Source organism: Pezoporus wallicus, unplaced genomic scaffold (assembly GCF_028554395.1).
Source record: "Pezoporus wallicus isolate ANWC-B61680 ecotype Strahan unplaced genomic scaffold, APGP_CSIRO_Pwel_v1 contig_4816, whole genome shotgun sequence".
Lineage (NCBI taxonomy): Eukaryota > Metazoa > Chordata > Aves > Psittaciformes > Psittacidae > Pezoporus > Pezoporus wallicus.
Window position 1 is genome coordinate 6,178,949 of NW_026640990.1, and position 24,107 is coordinate 6,203,055.

At 38.7% G+C, this 24,107-nt stretch overlaps 1 protein-coding gene across 1 annotated transcript in view; it reads right to left on the minus strand.

Annotated features, from left to right (window-relative positions):
* Positions 1 to 24,107, minus strand: part of CTNNA3 (catenin alpha 3) — a 379,762-nt gene that overhangs the window by 155,945 nt on the left and 199,710 nt on the right. The window contains exon 6 of the mRNA XM_057421525.1: positions 4,192 to 4,284. Within this exon, the coding sequence (XP_057277508.1) occupies positions 4,192 to 4,284 (93 nt within the window). The remainder of the gene's footprint in view (positions 1 to 4,191; positions 4,285 to 24,107) is intronic.

The window sequence follows — 24,107 nt, forward strand, 5'->3', positions numbered from 1 at the left end:
TTTCTCACTGCCTTTTAAATATTCACAGAATTATAAATTTAGTTAGATCCTGATTACATTTTTATTATTTTCTTACAGCTTTTTCCTACTAGAAGCATTATAGGAATAGGGCTAACAAACTTATGCCACCATTTCCAAATACACCAATTTAACTTCTTGCAGCACAATATTTTGCTAATGCGTGAGAGGAACTGTAGGTGCAGATGTACGAGGTAAACAAGTGTAGGAGGGAAAGGGCACTAAGTTAATTACAGAAGATATTTTAACCTAAGGAGAAACAGGATAAAGGAGAAATCACACACACTTAGATATCCAGTTGCTCAGTAATATGCACAGATAAGAGTAAAGTCTACGATTGTCACAAAGATTGCTGACAATGAACATTTTATTCTTTGTCAGTAAAAAGTTCTGAACAAGCAGTGCAGGGCAAAAATGCTGCCATAAGTACCAAACCTTGCCTACAACTGGGCACACCACTGCAGAACAATCTTATGAGTAGAGACATCAAGGTAGAGACACCAAGAGAACTAACACATCCATTACAACTGCAAAACAAATAAAACCATATCAAATCTCAAATATTTGTTTCCAAACTAAGACACTCCACATAAACCAGTGAAGACATGATAGAAGCATGTAATTTGCTTTTAAAATAACATCTTCCCATTCATATTTTTCCTCAATAACTAGTCACCATGAAAAAAACACTTGCCTCTACAGATGTTACACCAGCGTGTGAGAGAACACAGAACCATATGTTCCATGGTTCTTAGAAGAAACATGCCCTTAAATAGAGTGCAAAAGACCAAGAGGAAGCCAGCTTCCATCTAAGCAACAGTAAGTAGTTCACTACAAATTCTATATTTGCTCACAGAAGTTGTAGATGCCCCATCCCTGGAAGTGTTCAAGGCCAGGCCGGATGGGACTTTGATCATGCTGAACTAGTGGAAGGTGTCCCTGCCCATGGCAGCAGGGTTGTAACTAGGTGATATTTAAGGTCCCTTACAACGTTCTCAGATGCCCTCGAGCTGTGTAGCTGGTGCTCTGTCGTTAAAGGTTCACTCACCTCCTCTACTTCCAAATGGTTTCTTCAGAACGGTGTAGGCTGTGGTTGGCAAAAAAAATGGCTTAAATTATGAACTCTTACAGACAACAGGCAACTGGGTAGGGAAAGAGGAATGCTTGAACTCTCAAGCTCAAGCCTGGTACTAGCCAGCTGCAACTGGTATGTGCTGGTTTTAAATTCTATTAACATCTCAACTAAACAAAGATGACATCCTGAATCATACAACTAATAAAGAGATATAAAAGACACATGAAAAACAACAAGGTGCTTGGTGACAGCCAGCATGGCTTCACTAAGGGGAAATACTGCCTGACCAATTTGGTGGCCTTCCATGATGGGGCTACAGAACTGATGGACAGGGGTAAAGCAGCTGATGTCATCTACCTGGACTTGTGCAAAGCATTCGACACTGTCGCACATGACATCCTTGTCTCTAAATTGGAGAGACATCAATTTGATAGGTGGACCACTCAGTGGATAAAGAACTGGCTGGATGGCCGCACACAAAGAGTTGTGGTCAATGGCTCAATGCCCGGCTGGAGACCCGTAACGAATGGTGTCCCTCAGGGAACGGTGCTGGGACTGGTATTGTGCAACATCTTTGTCGCTGACATGGACAGTGGGATTGAGTGTGCCCTCAGCAAGTTTGCCAATGACACCAGGCTGTGTGGTTCAGTTGCACACTGGAGGGAAGGAATGCCATCCAGAGGGACCTCGACACGCTTGTAAGATGGGCTGATGCCAACCTTATGAAGTTTAACCATGCCAAGTGCACAGTCCTACAGCTGGGTCGGAGCAATCCCAGGCACAGCTACAGGTTGGGCAGAGAAGAGATTCAGAGCAGCCTTGTGGAGAAAGACTTGGGGGTGTTGGTCGATGAGAAAATGAACATGAGCTGGCCTCAGTGTGCGCTTGCAGCCCAGAAAGCTGTTTCCTAGGCTGCATCAAAAGGAGAGTGACCAGCAGATCGAAGGAGGTGATCCTGCCCCTTTACTCTGCTCTTGTGAGACCTCACCTGGACTACTGTGTGCAGTTCTGGTGTCCTCAACATAAAAAGGACATGGAGCTGTTGGAACAAGTCCAGAGAAGGGCCACAAGGATGATCAGGGGACTGGAGCACCTTCTGTATGAAGACAGGCTGAGAAAGTTGGGGCTGTTCAGCCTGGAGAAGAGAAGGCTGTGCGGAGACCTCATAGCAGCCTCCCAGTATCTGAAGGGGGGCTATAGGGATGCTGGGGAGGGGCTCTTCATTAGGGACTGTAGTGATAGGACAAGGGGTAACAGGTTAAAACTTAAACAGGGGAAGTTTAGATTGGTTATAAGGAAGAAATTCTTTCCTGTTAGGGTGGTGAGGCACTGGAATGAGTTGCCCAGGGAGGTTGTGAATGCTCCATCCCTGGTGGTGTTCAAGACCAGGTTGGACGAGGCCTTGGGTGATATGGTTTAGTGTGAGTTGTCCCTGCCTGTGGCAGGGGGGTTGGAACTAGATGATCTTAAGGTCCTTTCCAACCCTAACTATTCTATGATTCTATGATTCTATGATCTCCTGTCCCCAGAGAGAGTTCCCGGGAGACACGGGGGATAGCTCCTCCTAACGTGTGTCACCCCAACTGCCACACAAGCAGTCCTTTTATAGCCGCTGGGCATACATACATATTCATGAGGCTACGTATGGATTACATCATTTTCCAGAGAGTTCCTCACATGCGTACAAAATTGTGGTGGTGGTCTCTGAGGGTCGTTTACTTCCTCCAACAATATTCATCACTCCTGGCAGCCTTTGAAGTATGCGCAGTAGATGCTCATACCAGTTTAATTGGTTCGTTAGCACCAGAGACATAATAATCCTCCTATCCTCCTACTTATCAGTTAGTTTAACTGTAGCCCATCCTGGACACCTGCACTTCCCAGATACTCCTTATCCTGTGTCCTGTTCTTCAGGACTGTTTTTTTCTTAAAACTATGACAACTATAACGATTTATCTTGTGAGAATTCTCAGTATGTTCTCTAGCTGCACTCTATATTTTTTCTATGTATCATGCACCTCAGTAATTTTCCACTGCTACTGTTACAAAGCCTTCAATCTTAACATTACTTAAAACTAATTCTAAAGATTTCTATATTCCATTTTGTGATTTTGTGCCCCCCTCCTTTGTCTCAATAACCACTTTTATAACATAAAGTTATAAAGAAAGACACTGAAACTGGACATTTCAAGAGAGAATACTGATCTGTGATATTTTCAGAATACCGCATTTCCTTGATTAAAGTTTCTCTTCCCCTCTTCCCCCCCCAAGTCTTGCATTTACTCAACAAGCACAAAATGGACCTCACCAGCTTATAATTGTATATATTACTAATATTTGCTCTTCACCTTCTATTTCAACTACATTTAGCCTGCAAACACACAAAAGGATAAGAATATTTAGGCCACTGTGTAAACAACAGTATTCTTCAAAGAACTAATGATCTTGAAATTATGCAGTCTCAAGTCTGAAACACTCAAATCAGATTCACACAAATCATTAAAATCTTTGCTCTGAACAGATGTTAACTACAGAAGTTTTTACATCTTTGTGATTCTAAACGTTACAAATACAGTGAAGACACATTTTATAATGTATTAAGTATCAAAAATTTATTTGTATCTGTGTTGTTTTTCATTCATTTGCTTAAGACATGATTTTGAATTGATATTGAGAAGAATTCATAATAACATTCACATACACAAAATCCAAATCAAATGGTGATAATATTTCACCTTAAAGGTCAAAATATGTTGCTTTCTAAGTGTAAAAAATACTCCCAATTTGCCTATTATGGTACACTGTTCATTCAAACAGGTGTAATTTCAGAAACACAGCAGCATGTTTTTTCAATTGACATTCCTACAGCTTTTTAAAACTCCCCAAATCATTTACAATTCCTATGTTGACCACTAATAAAAAATAAACAAATGAACTGAGTATTTGCCCTTGATTTATCATTTGGTCTCCATTTACTCACTAAGCTGTGTGAATGGAATGTGAAGTTAGACTGAAGGAGCATGACTACCTATGCTGTGTGACAAAAATACAGTGTATGCTCAGGGCACTGTAATGGGAATTAATTGAAAAAGCCATACCTGTGGACATAAAGTCTCTATGTGATTAGCTGCCATTTGGACAATTTTCATTCCATCTTCATTTGTTGATAACGAACAAGCAAGATTAGCAACCTTAAATAAACAAACAGTTTTGTAAGTATTCATCCCCACACTCTGAAACTTGCCAAAAACACACAGTTTATGCATAAATAAAAGGGTTCTCTGTCAATCTCAGCAGGTGATCAGGCTAACAGCTCTTCCACCCAAAAGACAATCCAAGCAGTCATAAGCATGGTCGCCACCATCAGTACACTCACTGTCAGGATTTTCCTCCCCAGCTCCTGAAAATATCTCCTTAATGCAAACCCAAAACACAATAATCCAAATAAATCAAGTGGGAAGAGTCAAATGGGAATGTACGCCTCCTGACATCTCTTTCAAAGCTGTAATGTTACTACTAAGGATAAGAAGCTGTTTCATCACTACTAAAGGTCCACAACCTATAAGGAAAGTCAAGCCCTAGCTGTAAGATCTATCACCTAACTTTCCTTAAAGTATCATGTACATCTTGGAACATTCCTCAAATAGCAAAAATCCTTTATTACACTACAGTCTCTCCCTTAAGCATTGTAAGCTCCATCACATTTCTTTCATATCCTCCAAGAGAGTTACTAGCTTTCTGTAAAGGGACCTGAAGTCCAAGTATACCTCAACTTCAAAAATACGTAAAATTTTCAAATGAAGAGCCAGTGATTGCTCTCAGTCTGAAAATCATTCTCTTTCTGAAGAGCAGTGTTTGTCAGGACTGGTCTGATTGAAATCAGCCCCAACATAACTTTAAAACAAAAACATTTTTAAACTTTTTTTTTTTAATCACATGAAAAAGCTTATTTGTTCACCTTGTACTACTCAGTACAGCAGACCTATTTGTAATCATTCTCTTCAACCATTTCCAAGATACTATGAAAGAAGTAACACAGCTCTTCCTTGAAAACATTAACAACAGTGAACAAACCAGGATTTTTAACAACATGAATTAATACACTAATTAAGGTGCAGTGGGAAGAGCAAAACTTTGAACTGAGCCTGTAAGTGTAGTGTCTACAGTAGAAAAAATACTCCATTAGCCTGATGTTTTTTTGAATTATTTGATGCCCATTTTGAAGAGTAAGACCTGTGCATACTAGATGCAATCAATAATTAGGAAAAAAAAAAAAGAGAAACAACCCCCAGCTAATCATATTCCTCTATTCCTCTCACACATTACAACATTATATGGAGTGCACATGTATATCTAGGGGAGTGCACAACTGGAAAAGCTTTTATCTGAAAATGTGTGCATCAACTTCTCCAATTCCTACTCTTTATCTAACAATCAAACGTAAAAGGGAGTAGTATATAGAGGCTGTTTGAGATATATCATCTATGAACAAGCTTGCACAATTCTCAAAAATTCTTGAGATGGAAGGCTTTATACCTTCACTACGATCACACAAATGCACTCACACTATGTGTCATAATGTCCTCTCCCTGATTGGAAGGTACATGCATTAAGAAACCCTCAGTTTCTTTCATCCTCAGATTTCCAGATGCTTTCCACTGGACATAACAAGGCTAAAGGGAAAAAACATGTAGGAAAAAAAAAAAATCTTGGAGGTCCACCAGCTGCTCTCAGTGGATCTCCAGTAAGGTGTGCAAAGAAAGATTCTTCAGAAAGGTATGATAATTTGCAGCAGCCAACGCCCTAAAGCCATATATGGCTGGAGGTGATGAAGATAATGTAATATCCTTTCTGTAGGCAAAAGAAAAATGCTCCTAAACCGTTAAGGGCCTCAGGACAAGTGGAAATTCACCTGCAAAGTGAGTCTGCCTCTTCACTGTCAGAGGAACAAGAGGTGTTACCATATTCATTCTGCTGAAAAGAAAGAGGAAAGCACAATACTGTTGGTAAGAGTCCTTGAGAGAGGCATTCCAACCGTGACTCAAGGATGCATGAGAGTGGTTTAAGAATGAGCTGAGGTTCAGAGTTAACTCCAAGGTGAGAACACATGTGCAAAGCCAAATGCAAAGTGAGATTTTTAGAGAGGAAGAAAAAAGCACTACATTGCCTCACCACCTGTTTCATTCTCAGGTAAGAACAGCTTTATTGGTCTAGTATTGTGTCATGGTTTAAGTCCAGTCAGTAACTCAGAACCACATAGCTCACTGTCTCACTCCCCCCCCTTCCTACCCCTGCTCCTAGAGGGATGAGGAGGAGAATCAAAAGAATGTAACTCCCATGGGTTGACGTAAGAACAGCCCAGTAACTAAGGTACAACACAAAACCACTACTGCTACCAGCAATAATAATAATGATAAGGGAAATCACAAGGGAAAAGAATACAACCGCTCACCACCCTCCAACCAATACCCAGCCTAACCCTTCCGGGTAACTGCCCCTAGTTTATATACTGAGATAGACGTGCCATGGTATGGAATACCTCTTTGGTCAGTTTGGGTCAGGTGTCCTGTTTCTGCTTTCTCCCAACTTTCCTTCCTCCCCGGCAGAGCATGAGACTCAGAAAGTCCTTGGTCAGAGTAAACATGACTTAGCGACAACTAAAAACATCGATGTTATTAGCACTGTTCCCAGTCTGAAAGTCAAAACACAGCACTGCACCAGCTACTAAGAAGGAGAAAAATGGCTGCTACTGCTGAACCCAGGACATACTGTTTGCCCACACTGCAAAATAAGGATTAAATGAACCCCGAGGGATTTTTTTTTTCAGTCAACTTTACTGCACTAACACCCAAAAATGAGTATTTTCTTGGGAAGAGTCAGCCAACTACCTAAATTACTCTTATATACATTGTACAAAATGAAGTAACACGTTATTAGGACATGGAACTGTTAAAGGACATGGAACTGTTAAATGACATGGACATGTTAGAGGATATGGAATTGGTGGAACAAGTCCAGAGGAGGGCCACAAGGATGATCAGGGGACTGGACCACCTCCCGTATGAAGACAGGCTGAGAAAGCCAGGGCTGTGTTTCAGCCTGGAGAAGAGAAAGCTGCGTGGAGACCTCATAGCAGCCTTCCAGTATCCGAAGGGGGGCTATAGGGATGATGGGGAGGGACTCTTCATTAGGGACTGTAGTGATAGGACAAGGGGTAACAGGTTAAAACTTAAACAGGGGAAGTTTAGATTGGTTATAAGGAAGAAATTCTTTCCTGTTAGGGTGGTGAGGCACTGGAATGGGTTGCCCAGGGAGGTTGTGAATGCTCCATCCGTGGCAGTGTTCAAGGCCAGGTTGGACAGAGCCTTGGGTGGCATGGCTTAGTGTGAGTTGTACCTGCCCATGGCAGGGGGTGGTTAGAACTAGATGATCTTAAGGTATTTTCCAACCCTAACTATTCTACGATGAAGATGTGTTGCTCCTCACTCCACCAAGAAGTGCTTAGTATCTTCCCAATTTTTTCTGGACTCCTAACTCAATTATACTATAAATCACTTCTGTTTTCCCTTCTTGGTGAAGACTTCCTATTCTTCATAGCTAAAACTTATTGCCAAGGAAACCCAACCACTACGCCAGTATGGCCAAGTCCATCACTAAACCATGTCAATGAGGGTCTCGTCTGCATGGTTTTTGAACACTTCCCTGGCCATGTAATAAAGATCAGAACCAAGCACAAGTACTTTTTTCTCTTGAGAACTCTAATCAGATACACTGTAAGCTTAATGTTGTCATGCTTTAAGCCCAGTCACACAGCTCGCTCTCTCACTCCCCCCACCCTTCCTATCTCCCGCTCCCAGAGGGATGGGGAGGAGAATCAAAAGAATGTAAGTCCAACAGGATGAGATAAGAACAGTCCAGTAACTAAGGTATAACACAAATAACTGCTGCTACCTCCAATAATAATAATGATACGAGAAATAACAAGGGAAGAGAATACAACCACTCATCACCTGCTGACCTATACCCAGCCCGACCCTATCAGTGAACTAGCCCTTCTGGTTAACTGCCCTCAGTTCTACATCCTGGGCATGACGTGCTGTGGTATGGAATACCCCGTTGCCTAGTTTGAGTCAGATGTCCTGTCTTTGCTTCCTCCTGGCTTCCCCTCCTCCCTGGCAGAGCATGAGACTCAGAAAATCCTTGGTCAGAGTAAACATTACTTAGCAACAAATAAAAATATCAGTGTTATCAGTGTTGTTTCCAGGCCGAAAGTCAAAAACACAGCACTGCACCAACTACTAAGAAGGAGAAAAATGACTGCTACTGCTGAACCCAGGACAAATGTGTATATGAATTTACCAAGTCAGTGACATGATGACTGTAATGTATAAATTAAAAAGGCTGAAACTGAGATGAGGACCTTGCTTTGCCAAATGTTTCAAAGAAGGCAAAGCCTCAAACACCTTGTGATCCATTAAACTTTAAGTGCCCAAGAGATGAGCAACAAATGCAAACAAAAGAATTGGGAAGGGGAAGAGCAGGGGGGAAAAAACGATGGCATAGTGATGATAGACATCATACTGCAACACAGACACAAATGCAATAAAGCAATCCATTAAGGTAGAAATTAATCCTGACTCATCACTGTTCAGAAGATATGTCATTTGTAGGAGCAGCTGAATTCTGGACTGATGAGTAACACTTTATTTTCAGCATTACAGCAGTCAACATGGCTTTTGATATAAATTATATACTCTCTGAAAATTGATTTTAACTGTTAGTCTGCTCTCCTCCACTTATAAATGAAAAAAAGGTGCTTATATATTCTTTGCTTCTAATTTAGTGGTATACTGAATTATCTTCTACAAGTTTATTATGTATTCTTAGCTTCGACCCCTAGCTCTATTCATGAAGCCTTAAAAAGTCTTTTGAGAAAAATGACTTTTCATATAAAAAAAATGCCATGTAAAAACTAAAAGATCAGCAGTAAATCATAACTCTATATTTTTAAGAAAAAGGCTACACTGATGGATGTATGTATGTCTTCTAGTTGTTGCTGCATCTTTATATGAATTTATGATTACTATGTGTATTTTTATGAGCTTAATAAAACTTACACAGACTGGAATACTTGTTTAGAGTGAAAAAACATATTTCTGTAGACTGAAAACTTAGTCCCAAATGTGCAATAAAGTAGTATCACAATATTGCTTGTTTTTCAACCCATTTACCCATTTTCTATAGTAAAACTTAACTTCTTTCCAGATCAAGTAAAATTGTGATACTGAGCTATTTATAAGCTGCTTCCAAAGTTTATAGCTTATTTCTGCATTGCTTATAAAATGCTTTAGGGTACTTCAGGTCAAAAGCTACACTATTACTTTAATTTTTATTACTCATCACTTTTGTGGGAATAGTTACAAGCTATACTAAAAATATACTTAACATATATTATGTTGCTTTCGATGTCTTTTCTAGTTTCACACCTCCCAGTTTTCAAGAAAGATTCTGGAAACTGCTGTGAGGGACTACGTATCTGCAAACCTCTGTTAATTAATTAAGCCTGTTACACTTTGCTTAATTTTACCTGTCTCTTTCCTCCATTTTTCTGCAGAATTGAACTCTAGTCCATTAATGCCACAACTACTACTTTGACAAAATTAGCTCTACCTTGTACATCCAAGGCTTATTGCTGCCCCTGTTCATCTATAACCAGCTACCTTGTTAACATGAAGAAACTCCTCAGGGTATTCTAGAACTTTAATGTTTCCCATAATGTTATTTGTCAAGCATGCTAAAGATTCTATTTCCATAATTAATTAATAAAGGCTATTTGAATACCAATGGACAGTTCTTTTTTTTTTTTTTTAATCAACAGAAATCTAGAACAACCCACTTCAACCTATTTATTACAAGTTTCATGTGCTTAGATAAGTCCTATTTCACACAAGTTCATTTAGGAGATTGCTTTGATAAACTGGCCCTCAACCAAATTTAAAATGGAAAAAAGCACAAACACAACACCACAATACTCTGAGGCAAAGATCACACAAGTGTAAAGGAGAATTCTGCACAGTAACATTTCACAAACCATTTCCTTTCTGGTAAAGCTGTCAGGCCTGATGCAGAGCCCCATTAATCTTTCTCTCACTGCTTTGCATCACAGTACAGACCACTGAAGAACTAAGTTAAAGATTCCCCCTCCAGAACTCAGAGTGTAGAGCCCTAGTTACAACCAGAGAGATTACATTGTATCATCTCAACTGCATTTGTGCCCTGCAAGCCAAGTTAGCTGAAGAGTCCCCTAAACAGGAACAGTCCATAGGTGTGGTCTGTGTGTCACTGAAAGTTTCTCAAAAAAGGCACCGTCTGCATGGGCACTAGACTTAAGCCACTGGAATAATCACAAAGTGGCCTTTGACATGTCAAGATAGGTCCTTCGTTAGCACCATTTGCTGAAATGTTAGAAATGTTAAGAGGGCTTTCCAGCAGTACCATACAAGTACAGAAATAGAAAGCAAACTATGTGAAAAGGAGACTACAAGAAGCAAAGAGCTGACTAAAATGCAACAGTTTTACTCCTTACCTCTTTCTTCATGCAGACAGAAAAAAAAAGTCAGTATAAAGGCAAAAGGAATATTTTACCAGTACACACAGATGTTATATACTGTATTAAACTGGAAGAGATTATGGTTTTCAGAAGGAGGAAGTGACTATCCAACTCCATAAGCATGTAACCAATAATCAATCTTCTGATTTTCCTTATCTCAGCCTGACAACAAACATGGCAAATAAAACAGCAGTTCACCATGGTGCAAGGGAAACGGGCCATCAGTCATGCACAGAATCAGCCAATTCCTTAAAATGTGTAAGAGGAGGAGCTGTCAAAACTTAAGGCCAGAATATACAGTCCTTGAGGGGATTGGGCACCACACACAGAGAAATGCTTCTGAACACATTAGTGAGCTGGACTCAACTGTCTGACAGTGACCTTTTGGACACCAACATCTATCACCAGTGAAAGCCTGGAAGCATCAGGGTGGATCAACCACTTCTCAAAACAGATGTATAATCTCATATTCTGAATATCCCATATATTAATCTTTTTTATTGTAAATGTTTCAGGGTTAAATTTCCAAACATCTTTTTTTTCGTCTGCATGTATATTTCCTTTTCTTCTTTCCTCTCTGCATGAAACCCTCTATCTCCTGCACCTAAATAACACTGAGGCATATAGTAAAACTGTCATTAGAATACTCAAGATTTCAGGCCCTTCCCTGTATAAAACAAAGGTAAGCTCCAAACATATCCACGAATACACCCCTACTTTCTTACTATTCATTATTCCAGTATTCTATGAAACAGCATCCATTACCCTTGCTTTACAGATTGTTCTGTTAGACTAAATAACATATGGCTTTGTCATCTACAAATACCTAAGCATCCCTGGGTGATCTTTGCTTCTCTTAGCCACATCTTAGACTCTTTCTAAGATGTCTTAGAAACACTTCTGTTGCCGTAAATGTCCACCTCTTTGCCTCTGACTAGTTAATTGAGATGGAAATCAATCCCAGGGGATGCAGTGTAGTTCCTTCAACGTGCACATAACCTATATTATTAAATCAGTGTGAGCTAAGATGACTCTCAGTCTGCTAACAAAATGAAACCACACAGCTCTCATTTAGTGCTTAATAAATATTAGCAGAGCAGGAGAGGAAACACACTTCTTTTTAGCAGTATAATCACATAGTCTGAATGCTAGAAATTCTTTCATTTCAATGTAAATGTTTTAAATTTCTTGAAGTAGTACACCTGACAAATAAAACATTACATGATTAGTTTTGAATGAGGGAAAATAAAAGAAAAAATAATTAAAAAATCGCAGTTCAGGTAACAGTTCTTTTAAAAGTTCAAAATAGAAGCAAAATTTATCCTTATACAAAAAGAGTTATGCTCTAAGCACATTGTTCTGATTCAACACCTGGATTCATTATACATGCTACAGATAAATAAAAGGTCGATCATACTGACCATAAATTAATCTCTGGAAAGTTATAAAGAACGACCATTCAGAAATGTAGTAGACATTGTATCACAAATACTTTTCAAGAAATCATTGCCAGGGGCAAGAGACTCTGACAACCCACCAACAAATCCACAGATAATCAAAGATAATGAAAGATCAGTGCAATAAAACATACTTTCAGAATTTAATCCATTTTGGGAATAGCCCTTCACAGAACTTTTGCCTCCACAGAAGGTATGGACACTCATTTTACACCTTGCATTAGTATCAAGCACCTGCTTTGGCAATACATAAAGTATATAGCAGTGTAAGTTTCTGAAATATGTACTTTTTTGCACTAAGAAGCAGTTACTAGATATTCCAGTTTGTTTCTAAAAACCATTACTCTTAACTATGTGTACAGAATTACAGATGTGTGCTGCTTGAGCACTTACAATCAAATGTAGGATGAGAATAGGAGAGTCAACAATACGGCACTGAGGATTAGATACAACTGAATAAAGTATGGCCCATTACCTAGAATCATAAATGAACTCTTCAGCAAGAAAAGAATGCTTTCTTCCTCATAGTTGGAAGGAAACAGAACAGGAAGATACAAGCATATGCACTCAATAATACAAATTAAATTCACTGTATTAACAGAAATAAAGTAGCTCACATCAGCCATACAAACTTTGACACTAATTTTTACACATCCACCACTAGTAATACCTATTTTATTTTCTGCAGGACACAATACTGCATTACAAATTGCATGTGACAAATTCACAAACAATGAAATTGTCTGTCCTCTAAAAACTACTACAGAATTCAGCATAGCCAACTTCTTTTTTAAAAAGAAAAAAAAAGTTATTAAACAAAATTTCATTATGCTAGGTTGCCCTTTTGTCCACGGGGCAAAGAGTGAAAAGGCTACCTTAGGTACTCAAAACTGCAATTAGTGAGGCAACTTTGCACTTCCCTGCAAACTACTGAACTGTTCAATGATCTCAGCAACAACCAAAGGAGTACTAAAACATACCAATGCATAGAACGCAATCTTAATTTCACTTTATTTGTAAAAATCCCAACTATTATTGCTAGCTTAGACTATGGTTTGCACCAAAAGTTGTCACTAACTTTCCAGGAACTCATCTCCTACATTAATTGAACCAGGTCATTACTGCAAAAATAAATACAAAAATCATTCGACCATGTATACCAGCATATGTGATCAGGAAACTGGAACAACACACTATCGGTGAACACAGTATTTTGCTACCTTAGTATTAATGGTACAGTGGTACTATGATAAAAATTCCAATTAAAACATAGATTAAATTTGTAAAAAAAAAAGGTGGGGAAATAATATAAAGCTGCATGACAGAAGGATTTAACCTGCAACTTTAGTCATCTCTACTGACAATCCTGAGAAAAATTCTCCTCAAAAGGGAAAAAATGTTTTATCATATAAGTAATTTTCCTGAAATCCCTGTAAAAGCATGGTTAGAGGTCCTCACACCCTTCAAAAACAAACAAAAAACATGTCATCCAACTTGTTTCAACATTCAAGATTCAACTTCTGGGACAGCATAGCAACGATTTAGTGTTAAATGGTGTGCAACCCTCATAGCACATCTACAACTAGGGAAAAAAATATATTTTCAGAATTTTTGTTTGCTTGTTACTGCTTTACAATTAATTGGATGACTCAATTCCCACCTCACACACACACACACCCAGGGCTTTCCAACAGTTGAAACATTGACAACTGCTGTTTCTTGGAATTAAAACAAAGGAAAGGAACTTAGAGGAACCCTTGTAGAGAAGACTACCTTAATCATTACCAGACAGCAAAGCAGACATTTCCATACCACCACATTCAGAACAGGAACCAATCACAGCACACAGACATTTCCATACCACCACATTCAGAACAGGAACCAATCACAGCACACAGACATTTCCATACCACCACATTCAGAACAGGAACCAATCACAGCACACAGATGCATAAATTTGTATCTACCATAAGCAAAAAATACATTCACTTCAGAGTTAAACAGGATACAATATACCTTACTGTTATCAGTGCTATTATAAAGACCTTAGTCTACTCTTGCCCTGCTTCCACTGAGCAGGACTTGAAAAAATACCCAGAGGAGGACTACTTTACTATTCCACCACTAACCAGCTGTAACCATAATGAAAAATAATTAATTTCAAATACTGACCAAAATAATACTCTAAATCAGACCATATATCATTCACTTACACTGATCAGCAGTTGCTCACACAGGTGCTCCCAAAATCTCATGATTGCTTAAATGCAGCCCTTTAAAAGGAGGCCAAATTTTCTGACTGAAGAACTGAAACTGAAAATTTGTGAACCTAGGAAAACATGCACTTTTTAATATATTGTTTTCTACTGTTTCCTCACAGATTAGTATTTCAGACTTTACGTTGCACTAAATTAGGCCTTAAAATGACAAGGCTATTGAGCTTATTGCTTGCAAAAGGCCAACACCACCTCTTACCATATGCGACTCGTAGGTAATAAAAAAACAGTCATTACTAGTTCTTAGCGGCCTGAACTGCCCCGCAGGCTCCGGCTGCACAGTGGCTTGCCTGTGCAGTTTTATCTTCAGCACCCAGCAGCTCGGTGCTCAGAAAAGCCTCAGCCAGGAATGGCAAAATTCTCCTTCCACAAGACATAACACATTTTTTGCTACCTACATTAAAAGCTCGATGGAGAAATGCACAACAAAACTTACCCACTCCTGCTTGCCATGACCTGCTGCCTCTCACCCAGAAACTGGCAAGGGCTTCACCACAACACAACAGCAGGGTGGCCACCAAACCTTCTAGAATGACGGGGGTGGGGGTAGGCGCTGCTGGGTGTTGGGGCGCTGCCACAGAGTAGAGGTACGAGGTGGCCTGAAGCGAGGGGAGTGGCACACTCTCTGCCCCAGTACACCCAGTCATTCCACGGCTGCTGCTGTACTCACAGTGCCTGCATCTTAAGTGCGCAGAAATGGGACTGAGCGTAAGGGATGGCACCACAGCTTCGGCAGCCAGCCGACCCCCACCAGGAAGTGAGGAGTTATGGCGCAGAGCATGGCAGCAACAAGCTCGGCGTGGCCCGGCCATAGCGAGAGCTGGATCAGAGACGTCCGTGCCCGGAAAGTTTAAAAGAGCCTTGTAATTGAAGGGGTGGCTTCAAGAAAAGCCACTTTAAATGATGTGATTTCCTACTGCCAATGGTTTTGATTTATTCTCACTGAGTACTAACTAACCATACAGGACAGGCATGAGGTCTGGGTCTAGCTCTTCAAAAAAACTTCCCATACTGGAGTGAATCGAAAATTTAAATTGAAATTTAAGGCTGTAAACATGCTTTTTATGAAATGCTCAAGCAAATGGAATTTGCAGTGGCTGTAAAGCAATCCCTGACTCACTTATAATGAAGTACATGCATGTACGTACACTAGGTATCTAAGTTGGCAGAACATTACACTGCTTTAGTTTAAAAATCTAGAAAGTGCCACAGGCACATAGTATATTCTTAACACATTAAAATACGTTGTTAGTGCAGTTATAATATATTCTTACACATTCACTATAGGCTGCATTTCAAATATCTAGCAAAAATATATTTAATCCTCTTGTTCATTATCACCCTTCCTTTATCCCTTCAGTGAATATCTAAAGACTTTTGCAGGTTTATGGTTTTTCTTCTCTTTGTGAATGGTGTCATGAGCTGTGCTCCTGCAGCTACTGAGAAAGCATCTATCGACAGCAAATTCCAATTGCAGTGGAGCTGGAAGTAGTTCCCTAGTTACTGTAGTTTATATGGAGTAAATGTACTAACATAAAATGTTTCTGTGCCTGTGGAAGTCTTTATTTCATGTTAATTGAGTTTAAAGGTTCTTATTTTATGAGAAATCCTTAACTCATTTGTGCATTGTGATCTCTCATCTAGGAAAGGTAACATTGATCACGAAGGAGAACAGTTAAAATGCAACCTTGCAACCAAACGCTTACATATAAAGTCATCCAGATTTCAAAGTTGCGGACTGCAGTGCAGTCTGAGGACATCGTGTGGGCTCACCTTTAAGGATGTGGATAGAATTCAAAGTATAGGACTGTTACACTATTACATTTGCTGACAAAACTCTTATGGAGACTCTATCTTGTTTACAGTACGCTGACCTTTAGAAGGGCAAATGAAGTCACTGTTAATCACTGTAAACCAATGCACAGCTGAGAAACAGTCTTAACACATGGTAGACAACCATCCAATAACAACAGAGTAAGAGATGTGGGGGTTGTTATATGTTTCAAAAGAAACAAATTCTGTGCAAGACAGTCTAGAATTATGAACTATAAATGATTCCTAATAAAGGACTGACCGGGTATGTGTTAATTAAGCTAAAACACAGAATGGTGATCTAAACTTGCCATTGCAAATATACATGGGATATGCCTACTACTGTCCATCTGTCCCTTTACTGGACCAGTTGTGTAAAAGGCAGATGAGAGTTGTGGCTGATGACAGTTCATTAGAGAAAACATGCCTACTTTAATTCTATCTTACTGAGTCTAGTGAGGAGGTTTCTTGTTCTAGCAAGACCAGCCTGTGTTTTCCAGAAGAAGAAAGATTTAGAAATTGGTTACGAACTTGGCATTTTCAATACTATGCTAAGAGTTATAAAAAAAGGACTTTAATATAATGATGTTAAAATGTGATCAATGTGATGTCCTTGCAAGTAACTATGTTGAGCTTAGTAAATATTGCTCAAGTTTGTTGTTCAGTTTCTTTTACAGAGGTTCTGCAGAGGATGAATTACACCAAAGGAAAACACCTAACTGTATGCACCTTTTGCCTCAAAGCTGTCAAAACCAAAACCAGGCAACTTCCCTGTTAAAGATCAGTTCCCTTCCTTGATCAGAAATTCTAGTCTATGACTTCCCATTGTATGTTTTCTTAATAATTTTCTCGCCTTTTTTGAGAGTTCAGCCACTGTTTGTTTAATTTTATTTCTACCTTTAAGTCTATAATACGAAATTATTTGTCCTGTATTTTGTTTTCTTGCCTCAAATACAAGATAACAGATAGCTTCTCTAAGTATTGTGCACAAACTGCATTTCAGAACATTTATTAGTTATTTCAATGTATTCAGGAATTCACATTATTAAGTACAGTCTTGCAAAAATCAACACCCTGGCAGTGGGAAAAAAAACCAAATCCTACTAGGTCAAAAGCCCTTTGGCAGTGCTAAAACAGCCAGAAGGATTCCTAGAGAAGTGATTAAATTTGGCAAATAAACATGTTGCCTGACCCTCTACAAAATACTCTTAAAGTAATAGAATGTTTTGGTTGGAAAGGATCATCTTGTTCCAACCCCCTTGCCACAGGCAGGGACACCTTCCGCTAGATCAGGTTGCTCAAATCTCCTCCTTCACCAAATATCACAGCATCCATGGTCTAGGGGAGAAAGAAAAAACACCAAACAAACCACAAACCAACAAACTTCCAACAGGTACACACACAGAGATATTTGGTATTTAAAAAGCACAAGCTTTAGTGAGCTGCTGTTAACATTTTGATGTGTGACTTTTTTAGCACCTTCAGAAGTTTTCTGTTATAGGTGAGTGGCTCATTACAGATCAGTACTATGAAAACTGTGAGATTTTGGGGGATTAAGATAGAATCATGATTCCTGATATTGTGAGGAACTTCTAAACCTGGTTTCTGCAGTAATATAAGGAAAAAGTCACTGCCACCACACTTGTGTCAGCTGCCTTTACACTATCAGCAAAAATGTTAACTGGGTGTATTTTGATGAGGAGTCCATGTTGAAGCAAGACAATTTTCCTTTTGGAGCTTATACTACGCAGAGTACACTCTGCTTCACCATTCTAGGTGGCTGACATTTCTAGCTGTTGAAATATGCATCTCAGACATACAAAGTCTGATAAATCTTCATGTTGTTTATCTTTTGTTCCCTTGCGTCACACTTATGCAATAAAGGCTGTGATTAAGAGGATTAATGAAAATGTCACCATTTATCTCCTGAAGCTCAATCAGTAATAGGAAAGTTGGACCTTATTTGATTAATTACATAAAGGTGCAAAAATTCTCACATTATGAATTCAGGACTTGCTGCAAGATGCCGGAACTCTGTAAGGTCCAAAATCTCAAGGTACTTAGAAGTACATGCTTAACTTTAAGCTAACTTTATTGAATTAATCTTCTTAATTCACTAACTCAATCACGTTAACTCTCATTAAGCTTCCATCTACCAGCTCTAATATATCAAGGACAAGTTACCTGTCTTTAAAAGCCTCCTCTCATCTGCCTGCCACCTCTCAATTACTGTTGCCAGGATTCTCTTATTAGAATTTAATGGTTTTTTTTCATTTAAAACATTTGTGCCTTTTTCCTGTGCTGCCTTTCTATTTTAGAAATAATTCCACTCACCTCCCACAAATGCCATTACCATCCTTAGGCTTCCCTTTTGCATGCTATCAGCATGCAACCAAGCAGAGCCACTCCTCACAGCAGAGGATTCATAGGCTGTAGTCATTAAGCATGTCTATGCTGTTATTGACAATTGTCACATCTTTGACAATCAGGTCAATTTGCTGAAGGCAAAATTTTGAACTTCTAGAGCACAGAAACGAATTCTAGATTAAATGGGAAAGTACAGGTTTAGACCTAAATCTTGGGTTTACTGGCATAAAATTTGAGTTTCAGACATTAAAAGTTTGATTTTTTAAAAAAGTTGAAGAGAAAAAAAAATACCAGTAAGTAAAATAAGGAATTATATTTTTGGCTTTGTAGTTAGATTGGTAGTTCTTGCTACAAACCTATCTAATCTAAATGTCCCGGCTCATTGCAGGGGGTTGGACTAGATGGCTTTTGAAGGTCCCTTCCAATCCAAACTATCTTATGATTCTATGATCCTAATTACAGATTCGCTAAAACTAGCTTAATCAGCATTGGTAGTTCTTGCTACAAACCTATCTAATCTAAATGTCCCGGCTCATTGCAGGGGGTTGGACTAGATGGCTTTTGAAGGTCCCTTCCAATCCAAACTATCTTATGATTCTATGATCCTAATTACAGATTCGCTAAAACTAGCTTAATCAGCAGATGGGTTGCTAAAATGGATCTATTCAGATCTCTGCATTTAACTGAACTGCAGCAATGAAGAACCTACAAGAAAGGAACCTTCACTACTGAGATTTCATGAAAGTGCCATTAACTAAACCCTGCCTGAAGAGGCAGACTGCACACTAATCTCTCTTGAAAGTAAGAAAGTGAAACAAAACCATGGTAGTGCTGAATGGGAATTCTGAGTCACACAAACAGAAAGCCAACCGTATCCTGGGCTGCATCAAAAGGAACGTGACCAGCAGCTCGAAGGAGGTGATCCTGCCCCTCTACTCTGCTCTTGTGAGACCTCACTTGCAGTATTGTGTGCAGTTCTGGTGTCCTCAACATAAAAAGGACATGGAACTGTTGGAACAAGTCCAGAGAAGGGCCACGAGGATGATCAGGGGACTGGAGCACCTTCTGTATGAAGACAGGCTGAGGAAATTGGGGCTGCTCAGCCTGGAGAAGAGAAGGCTGCATGGAGACCTCATAGCAGCCTTCCAGTATCTGAAGGGGGCCTGTAGGGATGTTGGGGAGGGACTCTTCATTAGGGTCTGTAGTGATAGGACAAGGGGTAATGGGTTAAACTTAAACAGGGGAAGTTTAGATTGGATATAAGAAGGAAATTCTTTCCTGTTAGGGTGGTGAGGCACTGGAATAGGTTGCCCAGGGAGGTTGTGAATGCTCCATCCCTGGCAGCGTTCAAGACCAGGTTGGATGAGGCCTTGGGTAATATGATTTAGCATAAGGTGTCCCTGCCCACAGCAGGGGGGTTGGAACCAGATGATCTTAAGGTCCTTTCTAACCCTAACTATTCTATGATTCTATGATTCTAAACTGAGGATACATAGAAATTAGCAAACCGAAGGTGATTTCCCTCTCAAAAACAAAGCATTATGTTAACTAGTTAAATACAGAGTTACAAAATCAAATGTGTGTGATGAGAGGAGAGTTAATTTATCCAGGCTAGACTGATTCTGGAAATAAATACGGTAATGTAATGAAAATCCACTTCCCAGTCTTAAATATTGGTCCTGCTTGAAAGTGCTCATCTTATTTACAAAAAATGTCCTCCTACTCTGCTGACAGGTACGTTTTATTCCCAAATGCTGACCAATATTCTGCATGCATATCTCTATATGCTAACTGCTTCATGTTTCACACTTAGATACATGCTGTTTCAAGCAGAAAACCGTACTTAAGTTCTGTGTCCACAGATCGCATTCTACAACAGGATCCTGCATTCTAGTGACAGCTACTGCGTATGTTTATGTACATAAGTTACACTGTAATGCAAAAATAGGGATGATAGTATATTCTTCAATTTAGAGTCTTAAACTTCTATTATGACACAGATATGGTTAAATATTATACCACTGAAAGCATATGATGGTTTTAAGAAAAATAGTAAGAACAAAAGTGCCAGGAAAAAATTACAACCCCTGGACGTGGGTCTTGCATTTGGGGATCAAATTCCTCACCATTGAACTGCCTGAAACTAAAAACTTCTGCATAACAGGATTCATTTTTCTTGTCTTGTGATTATGCTCCTAAGAAGAATGATAGAAGATCCTGCTCTTTTCTGATATCCTGAAAGTTAATAAAGATGTTCCAATAATCTGTCAGTTTGACCTCTACGCATGTAGTTACGGAGTTTTGCAACAGTCAGAAGTAGTTTTGTGTTTCAGTGGCTCAGTAAAATGACAGTCTTCCAGTTAACAGGACTTTGTATATGTAGTGCTTTAATATGTAAATCAAAATTCATTACTGGAGTGTTAAATTCTATTTTAGATTAAGTAGCTATCTGCCAGGAAACTATGTGTTACATCGGATGTGTTACATGGAGGTTTGTTGGTTGATCAGAATGCAAGTAGTTTTATTCCCATTGCCCAAGTGGCAAGTAAGAGCTATCATCTTTTATATGTATGTCAATAAACCAGATTGAAGTAGTGAGATTTTTCCCGTTGTACTTGAAGAGAAATATTTACTGTTTGTATAGAAAATGAAAAGCAGCTTATCATGATTAAGTTGCAGATTCTGTGTTGAAACTGGGTCCTGGCAGAACTGTTTTCCACAAGAGGCAGATATAGAAAGCTTTAGTTCAAGACCCAGTGGCCCTGTGTTTTGCTTGAGAAAAAGTAAGGATTTTATGTACCATGCTTATTAAGTTATTATCAATATAGATTCATTTTGCTTACAAAATACTTACTGTTATTTCCACCATGCTGGGTTTTGCAAACATTTTAACACATTTAACCCTGAAAATGTTTCATTGTACCACATGAGCTCTTCCATAGTTTGCCAAATGGCATTGTAATAGCATTGAATGAAAAATAACTTATATCTATGTATATCACAAACTTCAATTTCTTTATAGAAATTGCACCAGTTAACGGTTTTCTAAATAGGAGTTAACTCAGATAAATCCTTACATGTACATTCTTAACTAAGTCTAATGGTGACTGAATTTGAGTTAGCTAAATTCTCTTATATCTGTTTTATTTCAGGTTCTGTCATTGATCCATAACAGATTCATTCCCCCATTCTGCTCCTTCTACAGTTTATCTGTCTCCTGTTTTTTCCCAAATGTAGGGACCCAAATATTTCTTGGTGTCTCCAGAGTGCTACTGAAACACAAATGTAGCAAATGTTACCTTTGAAGAACTTCCGTGAAGGATGAGCAATTCCATGAGTTTGGCTCACATGAATTCAAACACATTTTCTGGGTCCAGCTCTTAGGTAAGTAGGAGAGGCTCTAAACCAACAAACTAAAAAAATATGTATACTTAAATTTAAAAAAGAAGGTGCCAATCCAAACTGCTGTCATTCAACAGTTTGATCATGGTAAAATGGCAAAAAAGCTATGAACTCTCCAGTTGGTATTGTTTAAATGTATTTTCCTTATTCTTATTGCTGTGCTCTGCTATCCAGAGACAGAGGCCACCTTCCCAGGTAGGGGGCCAGAAGCCCTATATTAGAGCAAGGAGTGCCTGGACTCAAATTATGTTGTGAAGGAAAGTTCTCCCAGCACATTCGGGACATCAGTCTTATCTTTTTAAAAGCTAGTTTTAGAAGTAACTGAAGTAACAAGAGCCAGCAAGTTATTTTATTCAAGATCTTTTTTTTTTTCCCTCCTTAAAGTTAAGATTCTGTCAGTATTCACATAGTTTGTTCCTATGCATCTTGTCCAACTAGAAAGTGACAAACTTATTTATTTCTATATACATATATATATTTATAACTCAAGATTTCACATTGAAAATATGTGCTGGATTCCCTGCACTGAAAATCTTTAAAAACTCGCAAACTTGGTTTTTTAACAACACTCTATGTTCTGTATGCCTTTGCTGTTCTACATCAACAAATTACAACACTGATGAACTTAAATATATGTGTTGTGTGTTACTGTCCATTGTTCATAACAGATTCAACCTTTGAAATCCTAATTCCTATAAGCCAGCATTGTCATATTGGGTACACTCAAAACTGAAAAAAAAACAAAGGCAACAAATAGGCAATAGGCTAAACCCTTAAGTTTATGTATTAGAGTAGTAGATCTGAAGTCAGTGTTATTAGATCAAACTACAGAGAGTATGATATATTCATGTACTGAGAGATGAAGAACACAAAGTTCACTTCATCATCACCTCCACTTCTCCTGTTAAATCTCTCAACCTCTGCTTCATTCAGCTGACCTTTATATGCTGCAGTGGGAGATTTGTATCTGTGCCAAAAGGAAAGATAATCAGAGGATTCTTCCCCGTTTCCATCAAATTCCTTTTTTAATCTTAAGTTCACCCAGCCTATCACTCCTCCTTTCAGAAAGCATTACATCTCTTTTATAGATCGGCTCAGCAGAACAGCCTGTCAGCTTTCCCAAACAAGAAATTTCTAGTAACAGAGGACCTGCTTTGTTCTTCTGTAGATGTGACATTTCATTCTTCCTTTTTACCTCTTTTGTCCACTTTTAATACTTGTTCTCTCAATACCAGAATTTGTTCTGGTCTTTGGCAGAAGTGAACCACAGGCTGCAACACTATATTCACTAAAACCAGGCATGTCTTACAAGGCAAAAAGCTTGTAAAGCACAACAAAGTCCCCTAAAGCTTTTCATTATTATTGTGTCATAATTTTAAATAGTGGCTATATTCAGAGCTAATTCCCTAGAACACAGGACTGTTCGAAAATGTTTCCATATAATCAAATATTTCAATTAGATTTGCAATTTAATTGTGATGTTTTAAATGTAAAGGCATTTCAAAGCAAAGCCAAATGTGTGAAATCTCAAAGTATTTTTTTTTTTTATATTTTTATCAAAATTGCTGCATTAGAATAAGTAATTCCAATTAATAACAAGCCTTTTCTAACAGAAACATATCTTTGAGGAATTTATTTTAGCCAAGGCTCACAGGCAAAGACATCAAGTACAGACAGAATCATAACCCATATTTGGTTGCTTTTTTCATTCTTCAATATATCCTAGTTTCTCAATGTCACAAAATCAATATTCACACTCACAAATATTTGATGCAGTATATGAGCAATATAAGGCACTGTAGCCTAGAATAAACTCCATCTGAAGCATCTTTAATATGACGTTTGCTACTCATGAAGATACTTCAGCTGTGGAGTGTCCATTTCATATGTGGGAAGGATTCAATATAATAGCCAAAGTAGACATTTTAATGTTTCAGGGTTTTTTAGTTTTTACGATGTAACTAGGACTATTTAACTTCCTCCACAGAGCAGAAGATACTATTCACATTCACATCAAGAGACTCTGTTCTGTGCAATTACTGTGCAGCTATAATACTGCAAAGATATTTGCCAAGCTATCTCATATTCTT